Raw genomic sequence first — 27,614 nt, 5'->3', positions numbered from 1 at the left:
TGCGACTCACTATCCAGTGTTTTCCAGCGCTGGCCCCGCCCCCGCCCCGCCCCCGCCCCCGCCCCGCCCCCGCCCCGCCCCCGCCCCGCCCCCCCCAGCCGCCTGCGTTTCCCAGGATTCCCAGGGGCTGGGCGGCCGGAAGGCTGTGCGCCCTCGCGGGGCATGATGGGGGAGTTGGAGATTTCCATCATGGCGGCTTCCATTTCGGGCTACACCTTCAGCGCTGTGTGTTTCCACAGCGCCAACAGCAACGCGGATCACGTAGGTGCCGGGCCCCGTGCCGCGGCCGCTGGGAGGACAACGGCCTCCTTCTTGGACCAGCGCCCGCGGCCAAACCGGGACTGTTTGCGCCTTACCCCCCGGGCTCCGGGGCCGGCCCGAGGGCTGGTGATCCAGCGGCCCTAGCCCCCGGCTAGCTCCTTTGCCTCTGATGGGCCCCTGCACTCGGCGTCCCGGGTCCAGCAAACCTGTCGCACCCGGTCCCCCGCATGTCAGGAGTCGCCTGGTGGAAACTGAATGCCTGCCCCGCCCTGAGTCAGGCTTCCATACTTAGAGGGGCCCCGGGGTCGGGAAGCAGTCGAGAGAACAGGCTTTTAGTCTGGGATGAGAGGCACTGAGCTCCACCCGCCAGTCTTAACAGGTTGTCGTGAGGTGCCACGAGTGAAACCATGGCTGTCACTGTTCAAACTTGCTAGACACGATTGTGTGTTTTCTTCACCCCTGTGGAAAATGGATAATGTAAACAAAAAATGTTAAATGCAGGTCTGTTTGCATTTCCTTGAAGTTGCATGTTTAGTTCCTTGTTGAATGTTCCAAGACCGCGGAACTAGTTCCAGTGAAATAGGGAAGTGACAGGCCCTGGTATGAGTGATCCGGAATGCTTAGGTTTTGTAGCCCACAGCGGGAGCAGAGCCTGTTTCAGTGTGTTTATTTTGTGAATTGCCCTTTAATGTCATGGGCCTTTGGTTTGAAATTCTTCGTGAAAACTAGATAATTTTTCTCTTACAAGAGGTGTTTAATTTGCCCACGAAATTTGAGGATTATTTTCAGTGATGTTAACATGAATGATTCAAATTCATTAAATAAGTGTGTGGGGTTTTTGTGGTTGTCATTACAAAGCAAAATGATACCTCTCAGGATGAACTGCATTTAGCTTGACGTCAGCAGTCTTACCTTCCATTAATAAAAACTAATTTCACAAGTCGTTCCATTTGTAAATTGAATGGAATTAAGTTACTGTACTGTTTCATCAATTCAATGCTGGTAGAGATTAACGATAGGAATATATACAACATAAGGTTTTTTCTTTTGTACACTGGCCTCTAGTACTGTAGCCAACTATTTAATAATGTAATGCAGTTCAATATGTATGTGATTTGTAGTACTCCTACTGCACATAGACTATTAAAAATGGGTTCAGTGATGGATTCAAGTTTATTGTAAGAATAAGCAGCTATCTGTTGAAAAATGGAGTTTTGGGTTGGGGATGTAGCTCAGTTGGCAGAGTGCTTGCTTAGCATGCACAAGACCCTGGGTTCAATCCCCAGCACCACCAAAAAGGAAAATGGAGTTTTTCTATAAAGTGTGGTAAGATGGTCATTATGCTTAAACCATTATTAGTTTGATTTAGGAGCTGTTACCTTAATATCTTCTCTGTGCCAGGCATGGTGCTAGACTTCATGGAAATTTTCACCAGTACTAGTTGTGTTTTATATGGCCATGCCACCATTATGTATGTGGAATGCTTGAAAGTAATTTAGCTTTTAAAGTTGAAATAAAAGAGAGTTTACTTTCAAAATGCATACTTGTTTATCCAGGCAAGAAATTAATTTAAAACCATACATTACTCTGTAGAGCTAGGGTTAGCAATTTTTTTTACCATAAAGTGCTAAATAGTGAAAAAAAATAGTAATTTTTTAAAGATTTGAGAGCCATATTTTTTTGTAGCAACTACTCATCTCTGCTGTTACAGGGAGAAAATGGCCATAGGAGTAAATAAATGAGGATGACTGTGTAGCAATAAAGCTTTGTAGACACTGAAATTAGGGGTGTACCTGGATGTCCTATATCTTTTTTTGCTAAATTTGGGAGCCCAGGACTGTAGAAATCTAGGAATCTAGCTGTGTTCTTAAAGTATGAAGTTTTATGGGAAGATTAAGTTGATTTTTTTTTTCACTTCAGTTAAATTTTTTTTTTGCTTGTTACAAGATGAAGCTGTTTGTAGTGGGAACTCAAAATTGAAAGACTTTTCATAGAATAAGACAAGCTTATTTAGTTGGTGTTTCTCAAACTGATAGTCGTGGACATGGGTCTGAGAGGATTTTTTTTTTTTTTTTTTTAAAGAAATCCAGTTATCACTCAAGTTTAAGAAATGCTCTTGGGGCTGGAGTTGTAGCTCAGTGGTAGAGCACTTGCCTAACATGTATGAGGCCCTGGGTTCAATTCTCAGTACCACATTTAAATAGATGAATAAAATAAAGATCCATCAACATCTAAAAAACTATTAAAAAAAAAAAAGAAATGCTCTGTATGTGATAATTTGGGATTTTAGAATATCCTCCTCCCCAAATCAAATAAAAAGTGAGGCTGTAAAACATCTCTTCCCTCTCATTCCCACAGAGTTGCACTTCCTGCTGGAAATGTTTTAAAAACTAGGAAGCCTCTGCAATTGATTTCATGGATCAATCTAGAATTGAAGAGAATGTAGTACAAGGATACATTGATTCAACTAGTTTTTGTTGAGCACTTACTAGTTGTTAGGCATTGTAATGTGGTGATTTAGCAGTAAACACGCACAAAATACTTGCTCTTATGGAGCTTATATTTTTAACAGGGAAAGGCATTTATTTACTTCTATAAATATCTAATATTGCAGAAGATTTCTTTTTTTTTTTTTTTTCATCCTGGATGGAACATGCTAAGTAAGCACTCTACCACTGAGCTACAGCCCCAGCTCAGATAGTGAGAAAAAGCATGCAGGGTAAAGGGGACAGATGCTGTTTCCCTTGTGTGTTTGGACAAAGCATATCTGATGAGATGCCATTTGGGTAAAGACCTGAATGAAGGAAGAGGGGAAGCCATGGCAGTATCTGGGGAGAGAGATGCCAGGACAGCTGATCAGTTCTTCCTTTCTATGGGAAGTTATTCTGACATGTAAGGTGTATCTTCTCCAACTGTGCTTGTTCTTGTGCAACAAGTACTAGGACAGTAGTAATCCAGTTCAGTTGTGGTGATGGGCATTCTCCAAATGTATACATAAATTATGCACTTATTTTAAAAGCTCTTTCATGTGAATTATATGAGTTTATTTACTGAAATTCTAATTTCTTATGCCAGCCTATTTAAGTGCACTTAATTTCCATTATATGAACTCTCCCCCAATCTCCCTCAGTTCCCCCTGCCACTGGGGATGGAACCCAGGGGGTCTGTACTATTGAGCTACACCCCCAACCTTTTTAAAATTTTCTTTGAATAGGGTCTTGCTATAGTTGCCTAGGCTGACCTTGAACTTGCAATCTTCCTGCCTCAGTCTCCTGAGTAGCTAGGAGTACAGGCATGCACTACTGGGCTCAGCTTGTATTAACTTATTTGTCTTTTAATCATTAGCAAGAGTTTTAAAGCAATGAAGTAAATTGTATGATGTTTCAAGAAAACAACCTTTAGATAGTTCCGCTTCCTAAGCTTTTCTGACATTGTTTGTGAGACTTAGTAGTAGGATTTAGGTGATAAATCCCCCCCCCCCCCAAAAAAAAAATAACAGAGAAGATTTCAGGGATTAAAATTAGATTTTATCTTGTTATGAATCCTTGGCAAGCTTATTTGAATTATTGATGAAATTATTATAAAATTATATATCCTAAATTCCTAATTTTAGTAAAAAAATCAGTATTTAGCCTGTGACTGTTTTCTTTTGTCTCTTTTAGGAAGGATTTCTGCTGGGAGAGGTAAGACAAGAGGAAACCTTTAGCATCAGTGACTCACAAATCAGCAACACAGAATTTCTGCAAGTAATCGGTAAGTAAATTTATCACTGACCTTAGAAATATCCTACTATTGTTTTGTTCTTTGGCTCTTAACTGATTTTAATCACAAATATTAAAAGAATACATAAAAAAATAAAAGTATTAGCCCTAGTGGTATATTTTATGTTACTGTAAGCTTACAGTGTATAACTTAAGTGTAGATTTCCTGTAGAACTATCTTTACTCACCAACTGATCTTTTACTGAATCATTATGTGACCCCTTGATAGTCTCTTCAAAATCACAGTGAACCTCAAGTTTGTCCTTTAGGCTCTCCCCATTGCCAGTGTCACCTCATATTATAACGAATGGATGTGTTATGTTGGTCCTTCCTAAGAGGATCTGACTTTCACACTTGTTTACAAGAGATGTTTGCTCCATTTGCACAGTCTTCTGAGGGACATACTCAATAGTCCCTTTTGGGGAAGGTTGCTGGGGAAGAAGAGGGAGTGTTAACAAATGCACCCACTCTCCTCAAATCAGTTTCCTTTTGATAGATAGAAATTGTGGTCCTTTCAAATATACTTCGAGCAGATCATTAAGCAGCACATCCTTTTTTTTTTTTTTTTTAATATTTATTTCTTAGTTTTCAGCGGACACAACATCTTTGTTTGTATGTGGTGCTGAGGATTGAACCCGGGCCGCACGCATGCCAGGCAAGCGCGCTACCACTTGAGCCACATCCCCAGCCCAGCAGCACATCCTTATACACAGAGCAAAGCAAGGGGTACCTTCATTTTCAGCAGACACTTAATAAAGAACTTCCATGTGTGAGGCTTGTGCTAGGCACAGAAAGGAATACCCAGATTCAGCCCTGTCTTCCAGAACTGTGGGGAGTACACAGAAGTACCTGACAGTGCAAGATAAACTCTGTAAGACAGAAAACCCCATAAGTGTCTGAAGTTGAGAGAAAAACTGCTAGTGGGGAAATCATTAAGGACATCTTGAAGGAGGTGAAGTTAGGGCCAGTGGGCTGTACCTTTAGGGGAGCCCAGCAAGGAAGAATAAAACACACATGACATCTGACCTGTTTCTGTGTGACTGAAACACAGGATGTTTGAAGATGAGTGATTTGTGGTTTTAAATACTACTGGTGGGCTACGTCACATTGGGACCAAATCATCAGTTTTAGACCTGTTCTGATAGCCTTCTAGTGCATGGATTGTGAGGCAAGAGAGGATTGAGCTGGGGTTAGAAATGGGGAAAACCAAGTGCCTGAACTGAAGTCACAATTGTAAAATGCCACTCACCACAACACTGCCCTTCTAAGAAAATTCTGGTTATATGTACAGAGTATAGTCAAATTTCATTGAGGGATTTTGTTTTTGTTTTGCTTAATTCTTTAAAATTCTAAAACAATTTTGTTTTATAGACCATCTATGTAGTGATTTATTATTTCCATATGGGTTTTCAAAATTAATCTGGAAAATGAAAGTTAAATTGCCAGATATAGTTAACTAACAGCAAAATCACATTCCTGATGAATAGTCTAGTTATTTATTTATTTATATTAATTTTTTTAGTTGTTGATAGACCTTCATTTTACCTATTTATACGTGGTGCTGAGAATCAAACCCAGTGCCCCACACATGCCAGGCAAGTGTGCTACTACTGAGCCTCAGCCCTAGCCCCTCTAGCTATTTATTTTTAAAGAAACAAAATGGTAATTAAAAATTTTCCATTCAAATAATTAAAATTCTATGTAGGATAATATTCTGATACTTTGGGGCTGGGGATGTGGCTCAAGCGGTATCATGCTCACCTGGCATGCGTGCGGCCTGGGGTGGATCCTCAGCACCACATACAAAGAAAGATATTGTGTCCGCCAAAAACTTAAAAAAATATAAATATTAAAAATTTCAAAAAAAAAATTCTGATACTTTGTAAACTTTCTGGTTCTTCTTTTTTTTTTTTTTAACTTTCACTTTATTTATTTTTAAGTGATGCTGAGGATCAAACCCAGTGCTTCACACGTGCTAGGCAAGCAGTCTACCACTGAGCTACAACCCCAGCCCAACTTTCTGGTTCTTGACCAACTTCCCTGGTATCATAGAGAGAAATACCCATCAGTAGAGAGTTTCAGTTAATAAAGTGCCAAGATAACCATTTTTTGCTGTATAATATTTAATTATTAGCTATATTCAGTTTATTGATTAAAACAATTCTAGATCTCATGGACAGATTGTTTGCTAATATATTAAATGTATTGTTACTATTTTGACGTTTTTCTTCTAAAAATAAATATTTGAAAACGTAAACCAAGGATGCTAGAAAACCTGTTTGAAAGTTCAAACATGAGGTTGAGTGTCATGGTAGTATTCCTTATTAGGATCAGGATATTTTCTAGTATAGCTGGCCTTCCAGGATAAGGTGTTTTAAGTAAAATAAATTGGTCAGATTTGTTGTTTATTGAAAATGTCTAAATCCAATTACAGGCACCTTTTTCCTTACCCTTTGCAATAGGGAGGATTTTAAATATCACATTTTGAACATAGAATGACTGCATCTCATTTTGAATACACACTCATTTAAGAAGTTGTAATTCATTTCAATCAGAGCTGTTTACTGTAGGAATGGTAGGGAGGAGGCAGGAACAGAAAAATGTCCTCAGGTAGTGAGGATAGCTATTAGCAAAACTCATTGACAGTAATAGAAAGGGGAAGATGAGGAAGTGTTCAACTCAGCAACCAGGAAGAAAATCAAGAATAATGTAGCACCTAGTGAGAAGTTTTAACAGGATCTTCATGGTACAGGAAGAGTCATCTCCTGTGTGGATTTGCTGTTGAGGTATGGAAAACTGGAAGTTCCAAGTAAAGATGCCCAGCCTTTGCCTGCTTTCCAAGGTCCACCTGTCACTTAACATGTCCCCTAACTGTTTCATTCTATAGCTTTGTGGAGTTTGACATCAACACCCTGTTTTTTCCCCATAAAGTGCTTAGTGTTACACAAAATCTTAAGAAAGCTTTAATTTCCTGCAGCAAATACCACATGGTATCTATCTAGAGCTAAGCAAGCACTCTACCACTGAGCTGTCCCTAGCCCTGGAGCGTGTGTTTCTAATCTGAGTTGTAAATTATGAAGGAAACTGCTGGGGCGGCTTGACAGGAGTGTGCATTCAGAGTTCAGAACTTACTCCAGGGATTTTATTAAACAAAATCTCTTTCCTTTAAAGCAGAAGATAGGTTTTTCTTTTCCATGAACTCTAAGTAAGATTTTTGCTACAAATGTTCTGCATCTCTAACGGTATCTCTGAAATAAACTACAGTGGTGTGCTGGATCATTGTTAGTGATGGAACAGGAAAATACTTCTAGATAAGGTTTTCTTATTTGCATCACTATATCAACACCATAGGTAGACAAATTAATTACCTTCTTTCCTGTGGAAGTTTTGCATTTATGCATGAGTTTTGGCAGCATTAACTCAAGTACAGAAACTACTTGTTTTTAAGGCCTTAAAGGCTATAGTTTCATTTGTAGTCAGGTTTAAGTTGCTCCCTAAACTGAGGCTGTGGCTTCTTAAACAGCAGGTGATTAATTGTCTAAGAGCATATGATAGAATTGAATGGTCAGTGAGTCTCACAATCTTAGGAAACCCAGCTCCTAAGCCCCCTGAGGAGCTTGGAGAAATGTTCACTCTGCTGACTCATAGCAGCTTTTTAGAAGTTGTTAGGATCTGCCTTATAAATGACCATCACTCTCAGCAATGACTACTTTGAAAGGGTTAATAGACTTCCAGAATTCCTTCCCCTTCAAAACACCTGGCCCAAGTTGTCATGAGTTGTTAGTTGATTATTAATGGTAGAATGATTAAGGCCCTTCTCTCCCTAAGCTGTCCTCAAAGCTTTTATCTAATTTGATTAAATGCTTCCAGTCAGTGATTACTTTTTCATATGATTCTTTGTTTAAATAGGTAAGATTGAATAAGGCACACAATAGCTGTGAGTTTCTGAATAAGAGCTTTCAGATGTGTGCTCATCATATGCGGACAAAGGAAAACAGAACTTTCATTCTCCAGTCTACTTTGTTTGAGAATGTGTCTCTGGGTACAACTGCTCAGAAGCCACACTGCCTTTCCTAGTATATACCCAGCACCTGTTTGTGAGAGGAAGACTGTCTTTTTATTGTCTGAGATTTTTTAGTTTAAAAAATCCTGAGCTATTTGATAGCTGCCTGTGTCTTACAAGATCAACTGAAATGTATTCCTCTTTCTGATTACAGAAATCCATAACCATCAGCCTTGTTCAAAACTTTTTAGGTAAGTCATGTCCTCCTTTTTTTTTTTTATTTTAATTTCAATTTTAGTATTTTGGGTACCAGGGATTGAACCCAGGGGTGCTTAACCACTAAGTCATATCCCCAACCCTTTTTATTTTTGACACAGTGTCTCACTAAGTTGCTTAGATTGGCCTTGAACTTGTGATCTTGCCTCAGCCTACAGAGTTGCTGGAATTACAAGTGGTACCCACCTAGTGGCCACATCCTTCTTTAAGAAGAGTTTAGCCCTCATTAAAAGGATTGATTAAAAACAAGTGAATGAGCTGAGAGAAATTAAAAATGTTCAGTGGTCAACTTAAAAATCTAAGGAAAGGAGCTGGACACAGTGGCATGCATTGGAGTCCTGGCTACTTTGAAGCTGAGATAGGAAAATTGCTTCAGCCTAGGGGTTTAGAACAAACCTGGGCAACATAGCAAGACCCATCTCAAAAAAAAGAGAGCAAGGAGGGCTGGGATTATGGTTCAGTGGCAGAGCACTTGCCTAGCACGTGTGAGGCACTGAGTTTGATCCTCAGCACCATATAAAAATAAATAAAGGTATTGTGTCTATCTACAATTTTAAAAAAAGGGAAAGGAAACATAAAACTTTCTTTTTCTGTTCATTTAAGTTAATATATTGCCAGTTTCATATTGTAACCAACTAAAGGACAAAAATAGAAAAAAAAAATGGGAAGAGAAACAATCAAAACAGAAAGCAAACAGCAGTGAGATATATGGAGGAAAAGGATGAGAAAGAGGAAGTTCAGTATTTTCCATACATTGGATTTCTCCGACACCACTACCCAGGCCTCTGTCTTCTTTCTCAGCCCAAACCCTTCCACCTGATGGCTGGTATGATCTCAGCTTTGGGTTTCTCTAAATTTCCTGAGGCCTGATTCCCCCTTCCCAGAAGCCAGGCCAGTGCTTCTTCCATTTGCTCATATGGAATGCAGTGAGCCCCTCCGTTTTCTATCCCTAGGGCCCTTCTTTATGGTGATTGCTATATGTGTTCCCTGCAGATTTCACCCTGACTACACCCTGCATCCCTTACATCCAAGCACCCCAGGGGACTTGTATCATGTTCACCCTACACATATATACCTCTACCATTGATTGTTTCAGAGTATTATCAGCATGCAAGGTGACTACCTATAAAGAAAACCTCAAAGTAGCCAAGAACCTCACCTCTTTTAGATTCACCCATATTGTAAAAGAAGTGTAGGGAGCTAGATGAACAACCATGGGTTCACTGAAAAAAAAAAAAAAGGCAAATGAAATCATTCAGGCCCAGCCCATATGTTGCCTCTGTCTGGCCTGTGGAAGTATCTGATCTGGGCCTGTCAGAGCTTTTTTTGGTACCAGGAATTATACTCAGGGGTGCTTTCCACTAAGCTACATGTCCAGCCCTTTTTATTTCTTATTTCGAAAAGAGAGTCTCACTAAGTTGCTGAGGCTGGCCTCGAACTTGCAATCCTTCTGCCTCCCAAGTCATTGAGATACAGATGTATGCCACTCTGTGCAGTTTCTGCCTCACCTTTCTGAGAAATTCTTTAAAACACTCTAAGCAAAGTAAAACCAGAACAAGGATTTGACTGAGTTTAATTCAGAGATTCATCATTCTTTATTTATTTTTTTATGTGGTGCTGAGAATGAAACCCAGTACCTCATACATACAAGGCAAGCGTTCTGCCACTGAGCCACAATCCCAGCCTCAAGATTCATCATTCTTAAAGCTGAAAGAAACCATAGAAATCATCATTCTCTTTCAAACTCTTTGTCTTGTTAAAAAAAAAAAAAAAAAAAAGAGTTAGAGACCAGATAGGCTGTAACTTATCCCAGATCCTACAATGAGATATAAAACTGGGGCTGGAGTTGCTGTTTTCTGATTCCTGAGTCAGTGTTTTTCCCATACCTTGAACTTCATCCTGTCTTTAGGGCTTGGGAGGAGGACGATGGTGTGCAGAGACCCATGAGCAGAAATAGAAAAGGCTGGCACATCAGTACACCTGGGTTGCTCACCACAGGAAACTGGTCATGTTGGTCTTTTTTTTTTTTTTTTTTTTTTTGTTATAGGTAGACATAGTACCTTTATTTTATTTATTTATATGTGGTACTGAGGATGGAACCCAGTGTCTCTTCCGTGCTAGGCAAGTGCTCTACCACTGACCTACAACCCCAGGCCCACATTGGTCATTTTGGAAGGGAGCACATTGACACTACCCAGGTCTGGCTTCAAATTCCAGCCCTTCCATCTACTAGCTCTGTGATTGGAGCAAATCAGTCAACTTCACTCTCTTTTATCTACAAAAATGGGGATAAAGTTTGTTGAATTATTGAGCTGAACTCGTATCTCCCGGCACTGAAGCAGGAATGATGAAAAATGACATGAGAAAACACGTGGCTTTGTGACGTGAAGCATTCAGCTAGTGTTTGATTCCCATCTTCATGTCTCAGCAAATGAAGTATTCTTATCTTTTTTTTCCAAAAATAATTGATACTTAGAAAAGAAGAAAAGATGCCAGAGCCATTTGAAGCCTCATGACTTGCTATCGGCACCTCCCATATATGGAAGTGATATCTTTTAAATGTAGCAAACTCTTGAGTAGTCTTTGATATAAAAAATACTATGTATTAGACAAGTATTTAGACAGATTATCACTCTTTGTATACCTTTGAAGGCAAGGAATTATATATTTATTAGAGTTAGGTGCCCCATAGACATCTGTAGCTAAGCATGTTCATGTCATGGTATTATGGAATTTTAATAATTTTTTTTTCTTCTTTTAAAAAAATAGTTTTTATGACTACGCAAGCAAAGTTAATGAAGAGAGTTTGGACAGGATTCTTAAAGATCGGAGAAAGGTATGTTCTATTTGTTGCCCAGTCTGATATGGGAATAGTTCTTTATCTTAACACCTAAACTTAAAAACAAACATAAAATGCAACAGTGAAGAGTCAGCACTGATATGAGAGTTCTTTCACCTTAAGCAGATTCTAAAGGTAATTTGCAATTATGGATGTAAAACAATGGTTACAGTATATTGGTAGAAGAAAATTCAGTGTTTATAGTATGATTCCATTAGGTAAAAATCAGAAGAAAAAAGTGAACTATAATCTGGAAAGTTAAGAATAGTTCAGTTGATCTAGCCTTGTGTGGTGCACATGCCTGTAATCCTAGCGGCTCCGGATGCTTAGGCAGAAGGATCTGGAGTTCAAAGCCAGCCTCAGAAACTTAGTGAGGCCCTAAGTAGCATAATAAAACCCTGTCTCTAAAATTATTTTTAAAAGGGCTGGGGATGTGGCTCAGTGGTTAGGCTCCCCTGGGTTCAATTCCCCAGTACCAAAAGAAAAATAACAAAAAGTAGTTCAATTGACTCTGGTGATTCATTCTTTCTGTTGTATAATTTAAAAAATAATTTGGCAAATACTTAATACAGTCTTGTAATCAGAAAAACTATTTTTAAAAAATGTAAATTGCAATCAAACATCTTTGGATATGTTTAAATTTGAACACAGATGTTTTTTCCAAAAGTCATGTATTTATTATTTCCATCAACATACACATGTGCTGTTCTGGTTGTATATGGTAAGCAAGTCTGAATAAAATGGAAAATGAACCAGATTTTACTACTGCAGTATTGTCTGATGAGTGTTTTGCTTTGAGATATTTCAGAAAAAATAGATTGGTTATTAAACAATTAGAGGGGAAAAAAAGTACCAGTGAAAATCCTTAGCTTGTCAAACAGAGAGCTAAAATGTCTTTTTTATGGGGCTGGAGAGAGGTACTGGGGGTTGAATCCAGGACCTTGCATAGGCCAGGCAAGCACTGAGGTGCACCAGCCAACAATATGCTTTTGTTGAAGGGTTTCAGGAGTTAAGTGCAGTTAGATCACATCAGCAGCCTAGTGCCACTGCTGGGTACATTCTATACCATGTAAAGGAAGAAAGAAAAGCAGGGAAAAATAAAAGAAAGAATAGGAAACTTGGAAAGATATAGGTCTGAGGACAGGAAAAATGGCAGGAGGTACACAGTCCTGGTGGTCCAACCACGCTGCCTGCCCAACTAGCAAAGGGTATTAGAGCAGCCTCGGGCCTCTCTCATTTTCAGTGGTATGTCCAGGGGCATACATTCTGGAATCTCCCAGGAGTTCATCCCTCATCTCGCAGATGTCACTTTATTTCCTCTTTCATTTTTATATGGTAGATTGTGAGCCTTTATTATGCTTTCTAAAATTAAAATTTTTTCCATAGAAATACTTATTGGAGCTTTAAGTAGTTTTAAAAATTTTAAGTGATAAAAAGGACTAAAGAAATTGAATAGGAAATTCACAAAAGAAAAAAATCTACAGACAGCCAAGAAGTCAGTGAAAAGATGTTCCACTTCAGTCAGCAAACAGATTGAACCAGGTGAGATGCCATTTTTTGCCCATCAGATTGGCAGTGGAGTGAAAGGATTGATAATGGCCAGTACTGAAGAGGTGAGGGACATGGGGAAGCAGCAGCTGGTAAATGTAAGTTGACATGGTGGGAGGACGATTTTATGATAACAGTTTTAACTATACAGTCCCGACTCTAGGAATCTGCCCCCACCCCACCCTGCAAAAAATTAGTGTACCTGAGCACAAAGATGGAAAGAGCTGTCATTTTTAAACAGTTTAACTCTGTTCTGGGTCACATTCTATGCACTCTTCATGTATTGACACACTTCATCCTTGCAGCAGCTCTGTAAAGCGGATTTTACACTTGAGACAAACGGGGTTAAGTGATTTTGTTGTTAATGGTGGAGCCAAGGTGTAAACCAGACAGTCTCTTCTCTTGGTCTGGGGTCCAGGATGTTTGTTGCTTCAATGGTGAATAGTGAGGGGTTTTTTTGTTTTGTTTTTTTATTTTATTTTTTTGTTGTTGTAGTTGGACACAATACCTTTGTTTTACTTATTATTTTTATGTGGTGCTGAGGATTGAACCCAGGGCTTCGCCACAAATCCCAGCCCCAAATAGTGAGGATTTTAAAAGCAACCTGAACATATACCATTTTGGAATGATTAAGTCAGTTATGTTGATACCTCCTTATTATGGGATTCAAAGCAGCCATTAAAAAGAATAAGGGAAGGTCTTTTTGTTTTTGTTTTGTGGTACTGGAGATCAAACCCAAGATCTGTTCATGCTACGCAAGCACTCTACCGTTAAGGTATATCCCCATCTTTTTTCACTTTATTTTGAGACAGAGTCTCCCTAAATTGCTTAGGATGGTCTTGAGTTTATAATCTTGCCTCAGCCTTGTGAGTTATGGGTATTGCAAGTATTCACCATCACACCCAGCTATGAGGGAGGTTTTCATTTAATGACACAGAATGTTCTCTAAGTTATGTCAAGTGAAAAAATGTGATTTGTTTATTTTGGGGGTGATTTTGTTTGTTTGTTTGTTTGTTTGTTTGTTTTGGAGCTGCAGATTAAACCCAGGGCCTTGTGCATGCTAAGCATGTGCTTTACATCCCAGCTCCAGGAAAAAGCTATAATACAGTTTGAGCCCATTTTATATAAAAACAAAAGTCTAAGGTGAGAGTTCAAACACAGAGAAAAAGATCTAGGAGAAAGTCATCCAAACTTAGAAAAGGAAGAGTGGGAAAAGGGTAGAGATGCCTCTAATGAAGAGAGACTTTGGTTTTTTTTTTAATGATCTTATATTTTATAATTGAAAATAAATTAGAAAAAAGAAAAGGACTCCTCTGTTTAATCTTTTCAGTAGAGGAAGTGACACACTTCAAATTAATTTAGGGATTTTGGAAATAGGATTTGCTAAAGCAGGGGGAGTGGCACACATCTGTAATTCCATCAATTCAGGAAGCTGAGGCAAAACATTCAGAAGTTCAAGGCCAGCCTGAGCAATATGGCAAGACCCTGTCTTAAAATTGACAAAATAAGGCCAGGTGCAGTGGCACACTCCTGTAATCCCAGCAGCTTGAGGAGGCTCAGACAGGATGGGTCTCGAGTTCATAGCCAGTTGCAGAGCACTTGCATGTGTGAGGAACTGGGTTCGATCCATAGCACCACATTGAAAAAAAAAAAAAATTAAGGCATGCTGTCCAAATACAACTACAAAAAAATTTTTAAAAATAAATAAATAAATAAAAGCCAGCCTCAGCAATAGCCAGACATTAAGTAACTCAGTGAGACCCCGTCTCTAATAAAATACAAAAATGGGGCTGGGAATGTGGCTCAGTGATTGAGTGCCCCTGAATTCAATCCCTCGTAACCCCCTCCCCCGAAATTTACAAAATAAATGAATAAAATAGGATTTGCTGGTTTGAGACACAGTAGACCATTCGTTGGTTATTGTAATTGACTGCTTTTCCTGGAACCAAGAGTTAAAGTTGAAAGTTGATCTGCTTTATTTTTATTTTATTTCATGGAACTTTGTGCTAAAATAAATGTTTGTTTTCTTTGCAAAATATATGTTTGTTGCATTCCTTACATTACTTGGAAATTATGTTTGGTTTTTCATAAAATTTGTTGAGAGCAGGAACTGTGTTTTATTTCATTGTATTTCCGGTGCTACTTGTAGAACTCTTCAAGGAGTGGGGGTGGGTTTTGTTTTGTTTTGTTTTGTTGGCAGGGGATTGAACCCAGGACCTTGTGCTTGCTAGGCAAGCACTCTACCAACTGAGCTATATTCCCCACTTCTAGAAGGATTTTTTTTTTCAAAAATTCAAATTTCTAGCTCAAAAGCAGTAATGATGTATAATTTTAGATGACAGAAAAACCTTTATAGTTGATTCTAATTTGGATTATTTTTCCCCCAGAAAAGGCACTGAGTTATACTTTTACCTCAAAAGGATGGTATACTACCTCCTAAGGTGCATTTAGAAAGTTGGGGTTGAGATAGAAGCGAATATTGTTGACATTAAGATATCCCAGTAGGGACAGTTTAGTCAGGGGCTGATTCGCTATTTTGTCAGAGTCCATATTGTGTTTGTGAAGTTTCCATGGGCTTTCAGGTTTAGGCGAAGGCCAAACAGCAAGGGAGAAGGAGGACTTCTGACTTCCCAAAGCATCAACTCTGAAATCAATAACAAGAAGCATAACAGCCATCCTAATATCCTTAATGACCAACATGGCACAAGCTAAAGCCAGTAAATGTGCCTTTCATTGAGGTAGTTGCTTTGGCTCCAGAAAATGTAAGTGAATGTCAAAAAGAAAGAAGAAAGTCTGTGTGGAAAAGCAACCATGAAGCATCAGCCGAGATGAAATGTAGGGAGAGAGAGCTGTGATTCTTCACCATCATCTAAGAGGTGCTTTGTAACACAATGACCTAGTTTCTCAGTAATCTTGCAACTAGTTTGTTAGCTCTAAGAGGTAGAATTATAAATACCAATAGTATAAATTAATTTGGCAGCTCATTCTTCATTGATCAGAATGTCAGGAAAATCAATCAGTTTAAAACTTTTGGCAAATGTCAGATCAATTGGTTACTATCAGTCAATAACTGACATAAAGTTCCTGCTTCTTAGAAAATACAAACAAATAAAAACAGTGAGAATCAGCATCGCTGAAAAGCACTATTACTTATTCTATAGTTGCTTGCAAGGTTCTGTTTATCAGTGAGTATTTTGTGAAAATAGCCAGTGTGCTGAATGCCGCTAGTCTTTGCAGGGGGACAGAGGCAATATGAGTCATGCCCCAGTCCTGCAGAGGAGTTAGTTCCAACAGTTAATACAGAGGATTGAGTGTTGGAATGAAGTGTACCATATTCTCGTACATTGATAGCTCTAGCCAACGGATAGGTTTCTATACACTTTTTCTTGAATAGAAAACTACTTTTACCTTTTTCATCATGTTAACTAATTTGAATTTGAATCTTAGTTTTGCACAACAGGAGACAGGCAGCCAAGTTCCACACCTTGACGGTCACTCAATTGTATGACTTTGGAGAAAACAATTCTTAAGAGTTTACCCGGAAAGAAAGGAAGATTTGGCACAGGAATTCAGCAATAATTAGTTTACTTTCTTTATATGAACATGGTGCCAGAATATGATTTAAATTTACTATTTTTTTAAAATTTTTAGTTTTTGGTGGACACAACATCTTTGTTTGTATGTGGTGCTGAGGATCAAACCCGGGCCGCATGCATGCCAGGCGAGCACGCTACCGCTTGAGCCATATCCCCAGCCCTAAATTTACTATTAATTTAATATGACACTAATGGTTTTAAACTACCTTACTACTTCTTTTTTTTTTTTTTTTTTAACCAGGGATTGAACCCAGAGTGCTTAACCATTGAGCCAGATTCCCAGCCCTTTTTTATATTATATTTAGAGATAGAGTCTCGCTGCGTCAGCCTCCTAAGCCTCTGGGATTATAATTGTGCGCCACCATGCCCAGCCTCTACCTTACTTTTGTGTTTGTGTGGGTGAGGAGTACCAGGAATTGAACTCAGGGGCGCTGGACCATTGAGCCACATCCCCAACCCTATTTTGTATTCTATTTAGAGACAGGGTCTCACTGAATTGCATAGCACCTCATTTTTACTAAGATTGCTTTGAACCATTGATCCTCCTGCCTCAGACTCCCAAGCTGCTGGGATTACATGCATCCTTGCTTCTTAAAACACAATGTTTCGTCAGTTTATTTCAAAGCACAAAGCTTTATGAAGATGGTTGTTCTAATAAAGGATTAAGTTGTTTCTACCACAGAGATTTTCAAATGTCAGTATGAAAAAGAAAAACTCAAGGAACTTCTCTGAAATTCAAAATCCTGGCTGTATTCTGCAGATTTGGGTGGCCCCCAGGAATCTACATGTTGACATGCTCTCAGATGTCTCTAGAGTCTGTCTTCTGGGTATTCAGAAGGTCACATCCTGAGACATATTCTTTTTTTTTTTTTTTTTTTAAGATAGAGTGAGAGAGAGGAGAGAGAGAGAATTTTTAATATTTATTTTTTAGTTCTCGGTGGACACAACATCTTTGTTGGTATGTGGTGCTGAGGATCGAACCCGGGCCGCACGCATGCCAGGCGAGCGCGCTACCGCTTGAGCCACATCCCCAGCCCCGAGACATATTCTTTTGAGAGTTTAATTCATGTAGCTGGTTTAGTTATGTTTTTATAGTTAAAGCTGATAAAGGTAAACTTTTTAAATAGATTTTGGGGTAAAACTGGCATACAGTAAACATCACATCTGTAGAGTATATGTTTGGTCAGTCTGATATGTGTGCATACCCATGAAGCTATCACCTTAATTTAATAGTGAAATACCCATCACCTTTATAAGTTTTCTCATGCCCTTTTCTAATTTTTCTTTCTTACCTCTGGCCACCTCCAACCTTGTCAACCACCAAACTACTTTATGTCACTGTGAATTAGCTTTCATTTTCTGGAATTTTATATAAATAGACTTTTTTGCTGGGTATAGTGGTGCATACCAGTAATTTCAGCTCTTTGGGAGGCTGAGGCAGAAGGATTATAAGTTCCAAGTCAGCCTCAGCAATTTAGTGAAACTCTGTTTTGAAATAAAAAGGATTGAGGGTGTAGCTCATTGGTAAAATACCCCTAGATTCAATCCCTAATGCCAAAATAAATTAATAAAATAATTTTTAAAAATTGATTTATATTACTTTGGACCTAGCTTTTTTCACTCAGGGTAATTAATTTGGGATTCATCCATGTTGTAGGTGCCAGTAGTTTGTTCCTTTTTATTATTAAGATATTCCACAAATTGTAGTATATCCAATATTATTATTAATATTGTGAATATACCACAATTTGTTTATCTTTTCACTTGTCAATGGACAATTGGGTTGTTTTGAGTTTGGGACCATCACACATAAATGTTTGAACATTTGTGTATAAGCTACAAATTATATATGGAATATATAATTAAATCTGTAAGATTTCATGTAACTTTTAATACATTCTTTTTTTTTTTTTTTTTTTTTCCAGAAAGTTATTGGGTGGTACAGATTCCGGCGAAACACACAGCAGCAGATGTCATACAGAGAACAGGTTATCCATAAACAGCTTACCCGCATCCTTGGTGTGCCTGACCTTGTCTTCCTTCTCTTTAGCTTCATCTCCACTGCCAACAATTCCACTCATGCTTTAGAATATGTTCTCTTCAGACCAAATCGCAGGTAAAGAACATTTTCCCACCAGCTTTACATAAAGAGAAAGATGTTGACACAGTAATTGAGATTGATGACTTTGAAAATGTGCATTATAGTGCATATTACAGCATTTTTAAAGAAAAGTTTTTATTATTCTTGTTAACTAGTTCTCCTTGTAGTTAAAGAAATTTGTTTTCCGTGTCAGTTATTCCTGTAAGTTAAAGTGGTTGGGATCAGTAAACATTAGCAAAACATGTTTATCATGCATAAATTCTTACAGAACTAAAAATAAATCATCATTTGCTTCTCCATAATCCATTATGTTAAAATGCAGTTTTATTGCTTCAAGTAATTTTAGAACATAGACTTCAAAGACAAAATTGTAAAATTGATCCACCTACTGGTTAATAAAGGTTTTGCATTGTGAACTTTTTAAAGTGAGAAAAACATATAATTATATGATCATGTTTGCCTGTAAATTGCAGAAAGCTCTCTCTCTGGAAAGTCCCATATAGTAGAGTAAGTTAAATTGAGATCAGTGAAAATAATCATTCATTGTGAAATAACTATTTGCAAGATTTCCCTAATTATTTCATAGGTATCTCTTTTCAGTTGATATGGGGATGCAGAAGGTATATAAGATATGACCTCTGCCCTCAAGGAGTTTGTAGTTGAGTTTCTACATTAAGGGAAGAGAAAAATTGCTAATTCATGCCTCCTTGAGTTGTCCATAGAAGTAGGTGCCCCTGACACTTTCCATTAGTTTACCAATGTCAGAGACTAAGAATCCTATTGCCAAGCCCTAATCTTGTTATATTTATTTTGTTTATATGATGCTAGGGATAGAACCCAGGGCCTTGTACATGCTAGGCAAGCACTCTACCACTGAGCTATGTCCTCTGCTTAGAAAGCCCATTCTTGAAATGGCTCTTTTAAATCTAGGCAAGGTGGCTCATACTTGTATTCTTAGCACTTGGGAAACTCAGTCAGGAGGATCTTTTGAGCCTATGAGTTTGAGATTAGCCAGGGCAACACAGCAAGAGCTGTCTCAAAAAATAAGAGTATACTTTTAACACTTTCTTTTTTTTTTTTTTCCTCAATTTTCCCCATAGGTATAATCAAAGAATATCACTTGCTATTCCCAATCTAGGCAATACTAGCCAACAAGAGTACAAAGTGTCTTCAGTGCCAAATACTTCTCAGAGTTATGCCAAAGTTATTAAAGAACATGGGTAAGTTGAAAGATAAAATGAGAGTTTTTTCCTGTTGTTTTATCAACAATAATTCTTTTATTAATAATTTTTTAAAAAGTGTAGAGAACTATAAAACCAACTTCGTTATGACTGAAATTGAAGAATTCAGAAAAGTAATTCTCTAGGCCACCACCACCATTTATCAAAAGTTTATTCTTATTGAAAAGATAGTTTACTGGGCTGGGGATATAACTCAGTTGGTAGAGTGCTTGCCTTACATGCACAAGGCCCTGGGTTCATCCCCAGCACCACACATAGATAGACAGACAGACAGACACACACATACATACACACACATCAACATAGTGGATGGTCCCAAATTTCTTTATAAATTTTGCTTATACCCTCCTCTTGTGAGCAAACTATGCCACTAACATAGATCAAACAAATTTATGTCTTTCAACAATGTCAGAAATATTGAATAATAATAAATTCACAAGTAATACCACGTTCAAAAAAAAAAGTTTACTGTATTTTTTAAAAAAAATCATCTGTGACAATTTTTTTTTTTTTAATGATTGATACAAAAGTTTGGATAGGGTATGTGTGTTTCTCAGGTTCTAAATGCTAACCATGGGAAGGTGGGGAGGGAAAGGAGAAATACATACATGTATGACTATGTAACAACACATCACCCTATCATATATAATTATAATGCACAATTAAAATATATATTTTTTGAATGTGTGCATGTGTGTATATGTATACAAACATTTTAAAAAATAAAACCTAAATGTTTTCACTGAAAAACGTATACCTTTTATTATATTTAGTTTTGCTATTGTGTTCTTTTTATTTTTCTTCTGTAGTTCTAGTGGTATGGACATTGTCACAGCATTTTAATTAATAAATTATGCTAGGGGCTGGGGTTATGGCTCGGTGGTAGAGCACTTGCCTAGCTGGGTTCAATATCCAGCACCACATTAAAAAAGAAAAGAAAAATTATTTTTAAAAAATTATGGTAGAAATGCCTTTCAGATTCATGGCAGTTTTAGTTACTTTGTGGCATATCTCTTCTCTTTTCTAGTACTGACTTTTTTGACAAGGATGGAGTGATGAAAGACATCAGGGCCATTTATCAGGTTTATAATGCACTTCAGGAGAAAGTACAGGTAACTGATGGATTTATAAGTTTCATCTTATTTTTACTGCTCAAATGCTTTTTAATTATATATTAATTTTTCATTATATTCTAATTGACAAATGAATTATGGTTCATAAGTGAGAATGTGCTTTCCTAAAATAATATCTGATCTGTAGAGTGGTTCCTCCCACCACTTTCCACGACCTGCGTCACTCGTGTGCCTGACCTGGAGATACTCATGTACATTATCAATACTTCTGTTTTAAATCTTTGTGACCCCATTTGTAATCCTGAGTTGGTTGGTTGGTTTTGATACCGGGGTTGAACCCAGGGGTGCTCTATGTCTGAGCTATATCTCCAGCCCTTTCCATCTTTATTTTGAGTCAGGGTCTTGCTAAGTTTCCCAGACTGGCCTTAAACATGTGATCTCCTGCTTCAGACTCCCAAGTCACTTTGATTATAGGTGAGCACCAGCACAGCTGGCTATAATAGTGTTTTTTTCCTAGGAAAATATATCCCAAGTTTAAAGAAGATTGCTAAGAATACAGCCTTCTCCATCACTTAAGCTCTAAGTAGAGACTATATCAGAAGCTACCTGTAATTCAACACAGCTCTCCTTCCTTGGTTCTAGTCCACTCACTGCTCCCGGTTGCTCTATCTGGTAGGAGGATCACAGTGGAGCCTGTCATTCCTACTTCTTCATGCCACAAATATTTGTGGAATTATCCCAAATGAGCTAGATACTGAGCTAGGTGCTAGTGGTACTTTCCCACATTTTTTCCATCGTCCCTAATGTGTTCTTAAGAGTAGTTTGCTCTAAAATCCTAATCAAGTCCAAGAATCTTTGGACTTGCCTTGAGGACCAGAAGGGAAGTGGAAAGTTGAAAAAGCTCTCCTAGGCCTAGAGAAAGCGCAGTTTTAAGAAGAAGCCTCCAAGGAATAGAGAGGGACAGAGGCAGCATCTGAAGGAATGGAGAGCACAGTAAGAGCAGCCTGGGCAGAGAGTGTGGAGCTGCTTTCAGCCTCTCTGCTCACTGCCCCTTGCACTGAGGGAACACTGTGCATGCTCACTCATGGCAGGCCTACTTTCTAGAAGTCTCTGGTATTTCTGCTATGGAAGGAATGTGCAGTGGAAAACAGCTTTTGTCCTGAATCCATGACCATGCCCTTTTCAGACTATCAGCACTGGCCAGAGGACTTCAAAAAGCTGTTACCCATTTCCTTGTTAATGGAGGAAGGCCAGCTCTGCAAACACTGATAGCTCCCAATATTCTGATTATTAATGGTGAAATATATAGACACAGCCTCAAATATTAAGCCTTGACTTGGAAACTTACTTTTTCCAGCTTTCCCTCATTATAATTATTTTCTGTTAAATAAATCTGTCTTATCTGATTCTTGATTATTGGTTATAAATAAAAGTTTAAAGCATCTCATTCCTGTCTTTTGTTCTTCCTTTGTACATTAGACTGGTACCAAAAATTTTATTTTCATTTCAATAAAAATGATTAATCAAGGGAAAATATTGTATTTTTCCCATGTTACTCATATTTTTCAAGAATGGTCTTCAAATTAGTAAATAAGTACAACATTCATCTTTTGGGCTGTCACAGTCTTGTCTGCATACTTGTTTGCTTCCTAATGACCTGGGCTCTTCCTAAGGTTGTAACAAGGCTGAATTTATGGACAGCCTCTTGCTGGGTTTGAAGTTAACCTTTCTCTTATAACTTTCTCAGGCAGTGTGTGCAGATGTAGAAAAGAGTGAGCGAGTTGTTGAATCTTGTCAGGCAGAAGTGAACAAATTAAGAAGACAAATCACTCAGAGGAAGAATGAAAAGGAACAACAAAGAAGTAAGTTCTTGTTAATTTTACCATTCAGGGGCTGGGGTTATGGCTCAGCAGTAGAGCACTTGCCTTGCAGGTATTCAATCCTCAGCACCACATATAAATAAATAAAATAAAGTTATAAAAAAATTTTACCATTCAATGTCAGGAAAATGTGTTGTTTTAAATATGGGTTATGCATTCAGTGATGTGAGTCCTACACTCAGCAGGCTGCACATCAGATCAGTGCATTGGAGGAGGGCATTCCCTTCTCATCAGATTTTCTGGAGGGAAGTGCTCTTTTTCACAGCATCTGGCTCAAGTCTCAGAAACTGGAAGAAAAAGACAAAGGATGGTCATGTGTGAATAAATGTGCACCAGTGTGATCTAGTACAGGGACTGTGATGTTGCTATTCAATTAACCTTGACATCCTGCAGGTAGGGATAGCATCCTGAACTCATTATAGCCACATAAAAGTGTACCTAAAATTTTGTGATACAGTATTTGATTCATGGGGTCATTGTCAGCATTTTTGGTAATTGTGGATGAGTGGACTCCTTAAAGCTAAGGAACCAGTGGGTAGAATGAAAGTTAGGCTCAAGAATCTGATCATGGCAGCATGGTACTATGATACCACCAGATTTAATGTTCATACATAAAATTTATAAAGTATGGTATCAAGTATAAAAGAGCATAAGTGTAAAATTTATAAAATATGGTATCGAGTATAAAACAGTATCAAGTGTAAAAAAGATAAGTCTGTGGCTAAACTTTTTAATTTAGTAAAAAAATATGTAAACCAATTAAAATGTAATACGTATTTCCAGAAAAGGATATCTGATACATTCTTTCTCTTAAATTTTTCTAGAAATAATCAGAAATGCAGGCAGGTATTTAGAGGAGATAAATCAATATCAAAATAGTTCAATAAATTATGGTATATTATATATATACATATATGATAGATATAGATATATAAATATATAGATGTATATAGTACCTTATAGCTATATGCAGCTAAAATTTGTCAAGTTATTAGAAAACTAAAAATTTTAAAGATTATATATAGATGTTGGATTATTATGCAGCTATTGAAGTGAATTTTGGTTAATGTCCAATATATAATATATAACCTTATTTCTTTTATATATGTGTGTGTGGTACATTTTTTTGCTTTGTTTTGTTTTGGGTTATTTTGGTGGTTCTGGGGATCAACCCAGGGACCAATACGGTTAGGCAAGCATTCTACCACTGAGCTACTCCCCAGGCTCTAAAAAAAAATTTTTTTTTAATATTTCTTAGTTGTAAATAGACCTTTATTTTACTTAACTTATATGCAGTGCTGAGAATCGAACGAACCCTGTGCCTCACACATGCTAGGCAAGTGCTCCACCACTGAGCCACAACCCCAGCCCCCTTAAAAAATTTTGAAAGACCTTGTAGATGGATAGATGTGGGCCATTTTTGAGCATTCCTAAAACTGGTAAAACTGTGGTTCAGGACCTGGAAAATCAGCCACCTAAACTTAGGACTTTTAAACTTGTAAGATGAAGGAGTTGTGTAAGTGCATTGTTCCAAGTAACTGTATAAAAATATGGTATTTGAAGTGAGACTATCAAGAAAAAGTCCCATGTTTACGTGACCTGGAAAAAGCAGTGAAAATGGTTTAGGTTTCTTCCTTTAGTCCCAACATTTTGAACACGGTGAGCAACGAGTGGCTGAAACAGCACAGGATCTGGAGTGAAAGCCTGTGTTCTATGTCTCAGAGACCCACTCCAGTCAGATTTGTCAGCCTTCGTGGAAACAATGATGCTAACGAGAGGATGACCCTTCAGGTTGTTTTGGGGCATAACTGAGTTAATGTATAGAGAAGTATCATATAAGTTATAACATTATGCAGTTGAAAAATAGTGGTAACAATCTATTTTGCTGCTTCACTGCTATTTTTCCAGAATATTCAGGTTGACAGTGTAATGCCTTGATGAAAAGCTGTGAAAATAATAGAAAGTATTAGAATGTTTTTCCTATTTTTACCCAGGGCTGCAGCAGGCAATGTTCAGCAGACAGATGCCATCTGAGAGTATGGAGCCTGCGTTCAATCCTCGGATGCCCTCTTCTGGGTTTGCAGCTGAAGGTAGAAGTGCACTTGCAGATGTGGAGCCCTCTGATCCTCCTCCTCCATATTCTGATTTTCACCCAAACAATCAAGAGAGTACTCTGAGCCATTCACACATGGAAAGGAGTGTCTTTATGCCTCGACCTCAAGCCGTGGGGTCTTCTAATTATGCTTCCACCAGTGCCGGACTGAAGTACCCTGGAAGTGGCGCAGACCTTCTTCCTTCCCAAAGAGCAACTGGAGACAGTGGTGAGGAATCAGACGACAGTGATTATGAAAATTTGATTGACCCTACAGAACCCTCTAATAGTGAATACTCATATTCGAAGGATTCACGACCCATGACACATCCCAATGAGGATCCCAGGAACACTCAGACCTCCCAGATTTAACTAAACAAAAGAAACTCTCCACTTAGCACTGTTTTTCTTAATTGCTTATTGAGAGTTTGTTGAGGACTTCATCTGGGCGGAGAATGGCCTTCCCAGATGGTGTGGATCACTAGCTCGAATGCAGGACTTGTAGGAGCCTCTGCTGGTGGTCCTCGCCTTTGATGCAGTGCACAGGTTTCATGACAGAATCACTAAGATAATCAAATTGTCCTAATTCTGGTGCGATTCATGGATGTACTGGTAAATTTAGGCAAAGTGAAACTTATCAGTATAGTTTCTGTTCTTTAAATTGGAAATTAGAGACTAAGCACAATTTAGTCTATAAATGTTCTAATAAATCAAAAACTTACCTCTTGCACTATCATGCCTTGAAATTTACTTTTTCAAAGGGAAACAAGTTTAGCAGCAGCAGCCTTCAAAGAACTTCTTTCTATGATGAGCCAAATTCATCTTTGCCAGAAAAGAAATTTTGCTAATTCCAAGAAGCCTGATTGGAACAAATCACATATACCTTCTCTTGTCTGCATGACTTTGTGAGATTGAAAGAGAAGGCTTTGTTTCAACATTTTTCTACTAGCCTGATATGTATTGTCACTTAAAATGGTTGCCTTTAAAAAAAAAAAAGTAGAAATACTAATTACCAGTAAGTAATCATCCAAATAAGTATGTCATAAAATAAGTACTTTTTTTTTTTTTGGTGGGTGACAGTGACTGCTGTGTTGCACTAGCACATTATGGTCTCTGTTTTGGAGTCTTAGAAGAAGTGGATAACAGCAGTGGATAACAAAAAGGAGTTGGGTACCAGACCTGAGTTTTATGACTAACAGATTCCAGACACAGTGGATTTAGCTGAGTTCATATGTAAGAGATATAACTCATTTAGCTCTTCTGACAAATCCTAGTGTTAGTTTTATTTGTGGAGGAAAAACATTTAATTAACTGGGAATCTTGGTAAATAAAGATTCGTTTTAAATCTGAATAACATACTTTTTTTAAAATTGCCATTTGGGGGATAATTGTGGAGTGTGTAGAAAAACTCTGTTGGGATGCACTTATATTTTTATTTAATTACTGCCTGTTTTCTAGTTTTGCCCAAAATGTGTGAAACCACTAAGACATTCATGAGTTATGTTGGGTACCTGGTTTGGAAATGGCAGGACCCACTGTTTATGAGGACTTTAGCCCATGAGTTAATACTGGGAGCTAAACTGCCTTTACCTTGGACTAGTTAAAAACCTGTAAGAATAAGGAAATTGTTAGAGAGGCTTAAATTCCATTCTAAGAGCACAGTTTCATTTTATAGGGTAGGTGTTTACTCACTGAGCTCCCATTCTCGAACTAAATTAGACAATAGAATATGGACTTTAAAATGAAATGCTGAAACTGCCATTCTTTGGATGTGCACTCTGTGGGGGTCTGTATTTTAACTGCTATCCTGGTCTTGCTGGCCTTATGCCACTGCCATTTGATTTGGAATGTTGCAGATCACTTTATCTGCAAATGCGTTCCTGTTTTTATCAGCTACCTACTAGCGGCTTCAGCACCAGTATGAATTTCATTTTTATTTTCAAGTGCCATTGCCATCTCCTCTGTTCAGATATTGACATTCAGGAAAATATTTTTATTTTTTATGCCATACTGAAATCTACATTGTATATCTGACAAAGCAGTTAAATGTGACAATAAAAACTTATTTAATCATGATGCCATTGTTTCAATGTCTGTCTCAGCACCCAGCAAGGTCTTGCCTCAGTAGACTCATTCTGGCATTTCATGGTAGATAGTAGGGTTGTTTCTTTTCTTTTCTTTTCTTTCTTTTTTTTTCTTTTTTTGGTAGATGGACATGATACCTTTATTTTGTTTATTTAGTATTTTTATGCAATGCTGGGGATTTAACCCAGTGCCTCATGTGTGCTAGGCAAGCACTTTACCACTGAACCACAACCCCACCCCAGATAGTAGAGTTTTTAAAAGACTATTAAAACTCATTTCCAATGTCCATATGGACTTTTTGCCAGACAGGTTTCAGGAGAAATCCAAAAACACAATTTACTAAAATAAAATGTTTATATATATATCAGTGGCTGAGGCAGAAGGATCACAAGTTGGAGGCCAGCATCTGCAACTTAATGAGGCCCTAAACAACTTAGTGAGACTCTGTCTCTAAATAAAATATAAAAAAGGGCTGGGGATATGGCTCATTGGTTGCATGCCCTTGGGTTCAATGTCCAGAACACTGCCCTGCCAAAAAAAAAAAAAAAATTATGTTGATTTCAAGAAGAGTAGGTTGGGTACCAAGTTCAGTTCAGTTCAGTTACTAGAAAACTAATATCAGTTGAGTATAAAAGAGTCTTAGAAAGTTCCCCAGAAGAACTGCTCGTGTTGGAAGTAAAAGTGACTCCAGTCTTGGTCATCCAACAGCTGAGGTACAGAGATCTTGGTACTCTGGAAGCATCTTAGGAATTGTGTGTTCTGGATTCTAGGGAGCCATTACAGCTAAATGATATCTCTTCCAAAATCCAAGATGTCTGTTTTCAGCAGGATCTCCTCCAACTATTTGGAGGAAAAAAG

The 27,614-nt window shown here is 38.0% G+C and overlaps 1 protein-coding gene and 1 non-coding gene across 3 annotated transcripts; both read left to right on the top strand.

Moving 5' to 3' along the window:
- Positions 1–106: 106 nt before the first annotated feature.
- Positions 107–26,747, top strand: Abraxas2 (abraxas 2, BRISC complex subunit). Of its 2 annotated transcripts, XM_005320757.4 has the most exons (9): positions 107–261; positions 3,924–4,014; positions 8,240–8,276; positions 11,071–11,137; positions 18,210–18,400; positions 19,486–19,605; positions 20,654–20,738; positions 22,447–22,561; positions 24,574–26,747. In XM_005320757.4, exons 1-9 carry the CDS (start codon positions 163–165, stop codon positions 25,041–25,043), a joined length of 1,275 nt encoding a protein of 424 aa, XP_005320814.2. In that variant the 5' UTR covers positions 107–162; the 3' UTR covers positions 25,044–26,747. The 2 variants fall into 2 exon arrangements, with proteins under 2 accessions (XP_005320814.2, XP_021579051.2); XM_021723376.3 differs by lacking the exon at positions 19,486–19,605.
- Trnaa-agc (transfer RNA alanine (anticodon AGC)) lies at positions 1,483–1,555 on the top strand. Its single transcript has one exon. It is a non-coding gene; the product is annotated as a tRNA-Ala (tRNA).
- Positions 26,748–27,614: the final 867 nt, after the last annotated feature.

Source organism: Ictidomys tridecemlineatus, chromosome 1, assembly GCF_052094955.1.
Source record: "Ictidomys tridecemlineatus isolate mIctTri1 chromosome 1, mIctTri1.hap1, whole genome shotgun sequence".
Taxonomy (NCBI): Eukaryota; Metazoa; Chordata; class Mammalia; order Rodentia; family Sciuridae; genus Ictidomys; species Ictidomys tridecemlineatus.
The sequence above is the reverse complement of the archived record's forward strand: the minus strand, read 5'-3'. Positions and strand labels throughout refer to the sequence as shown.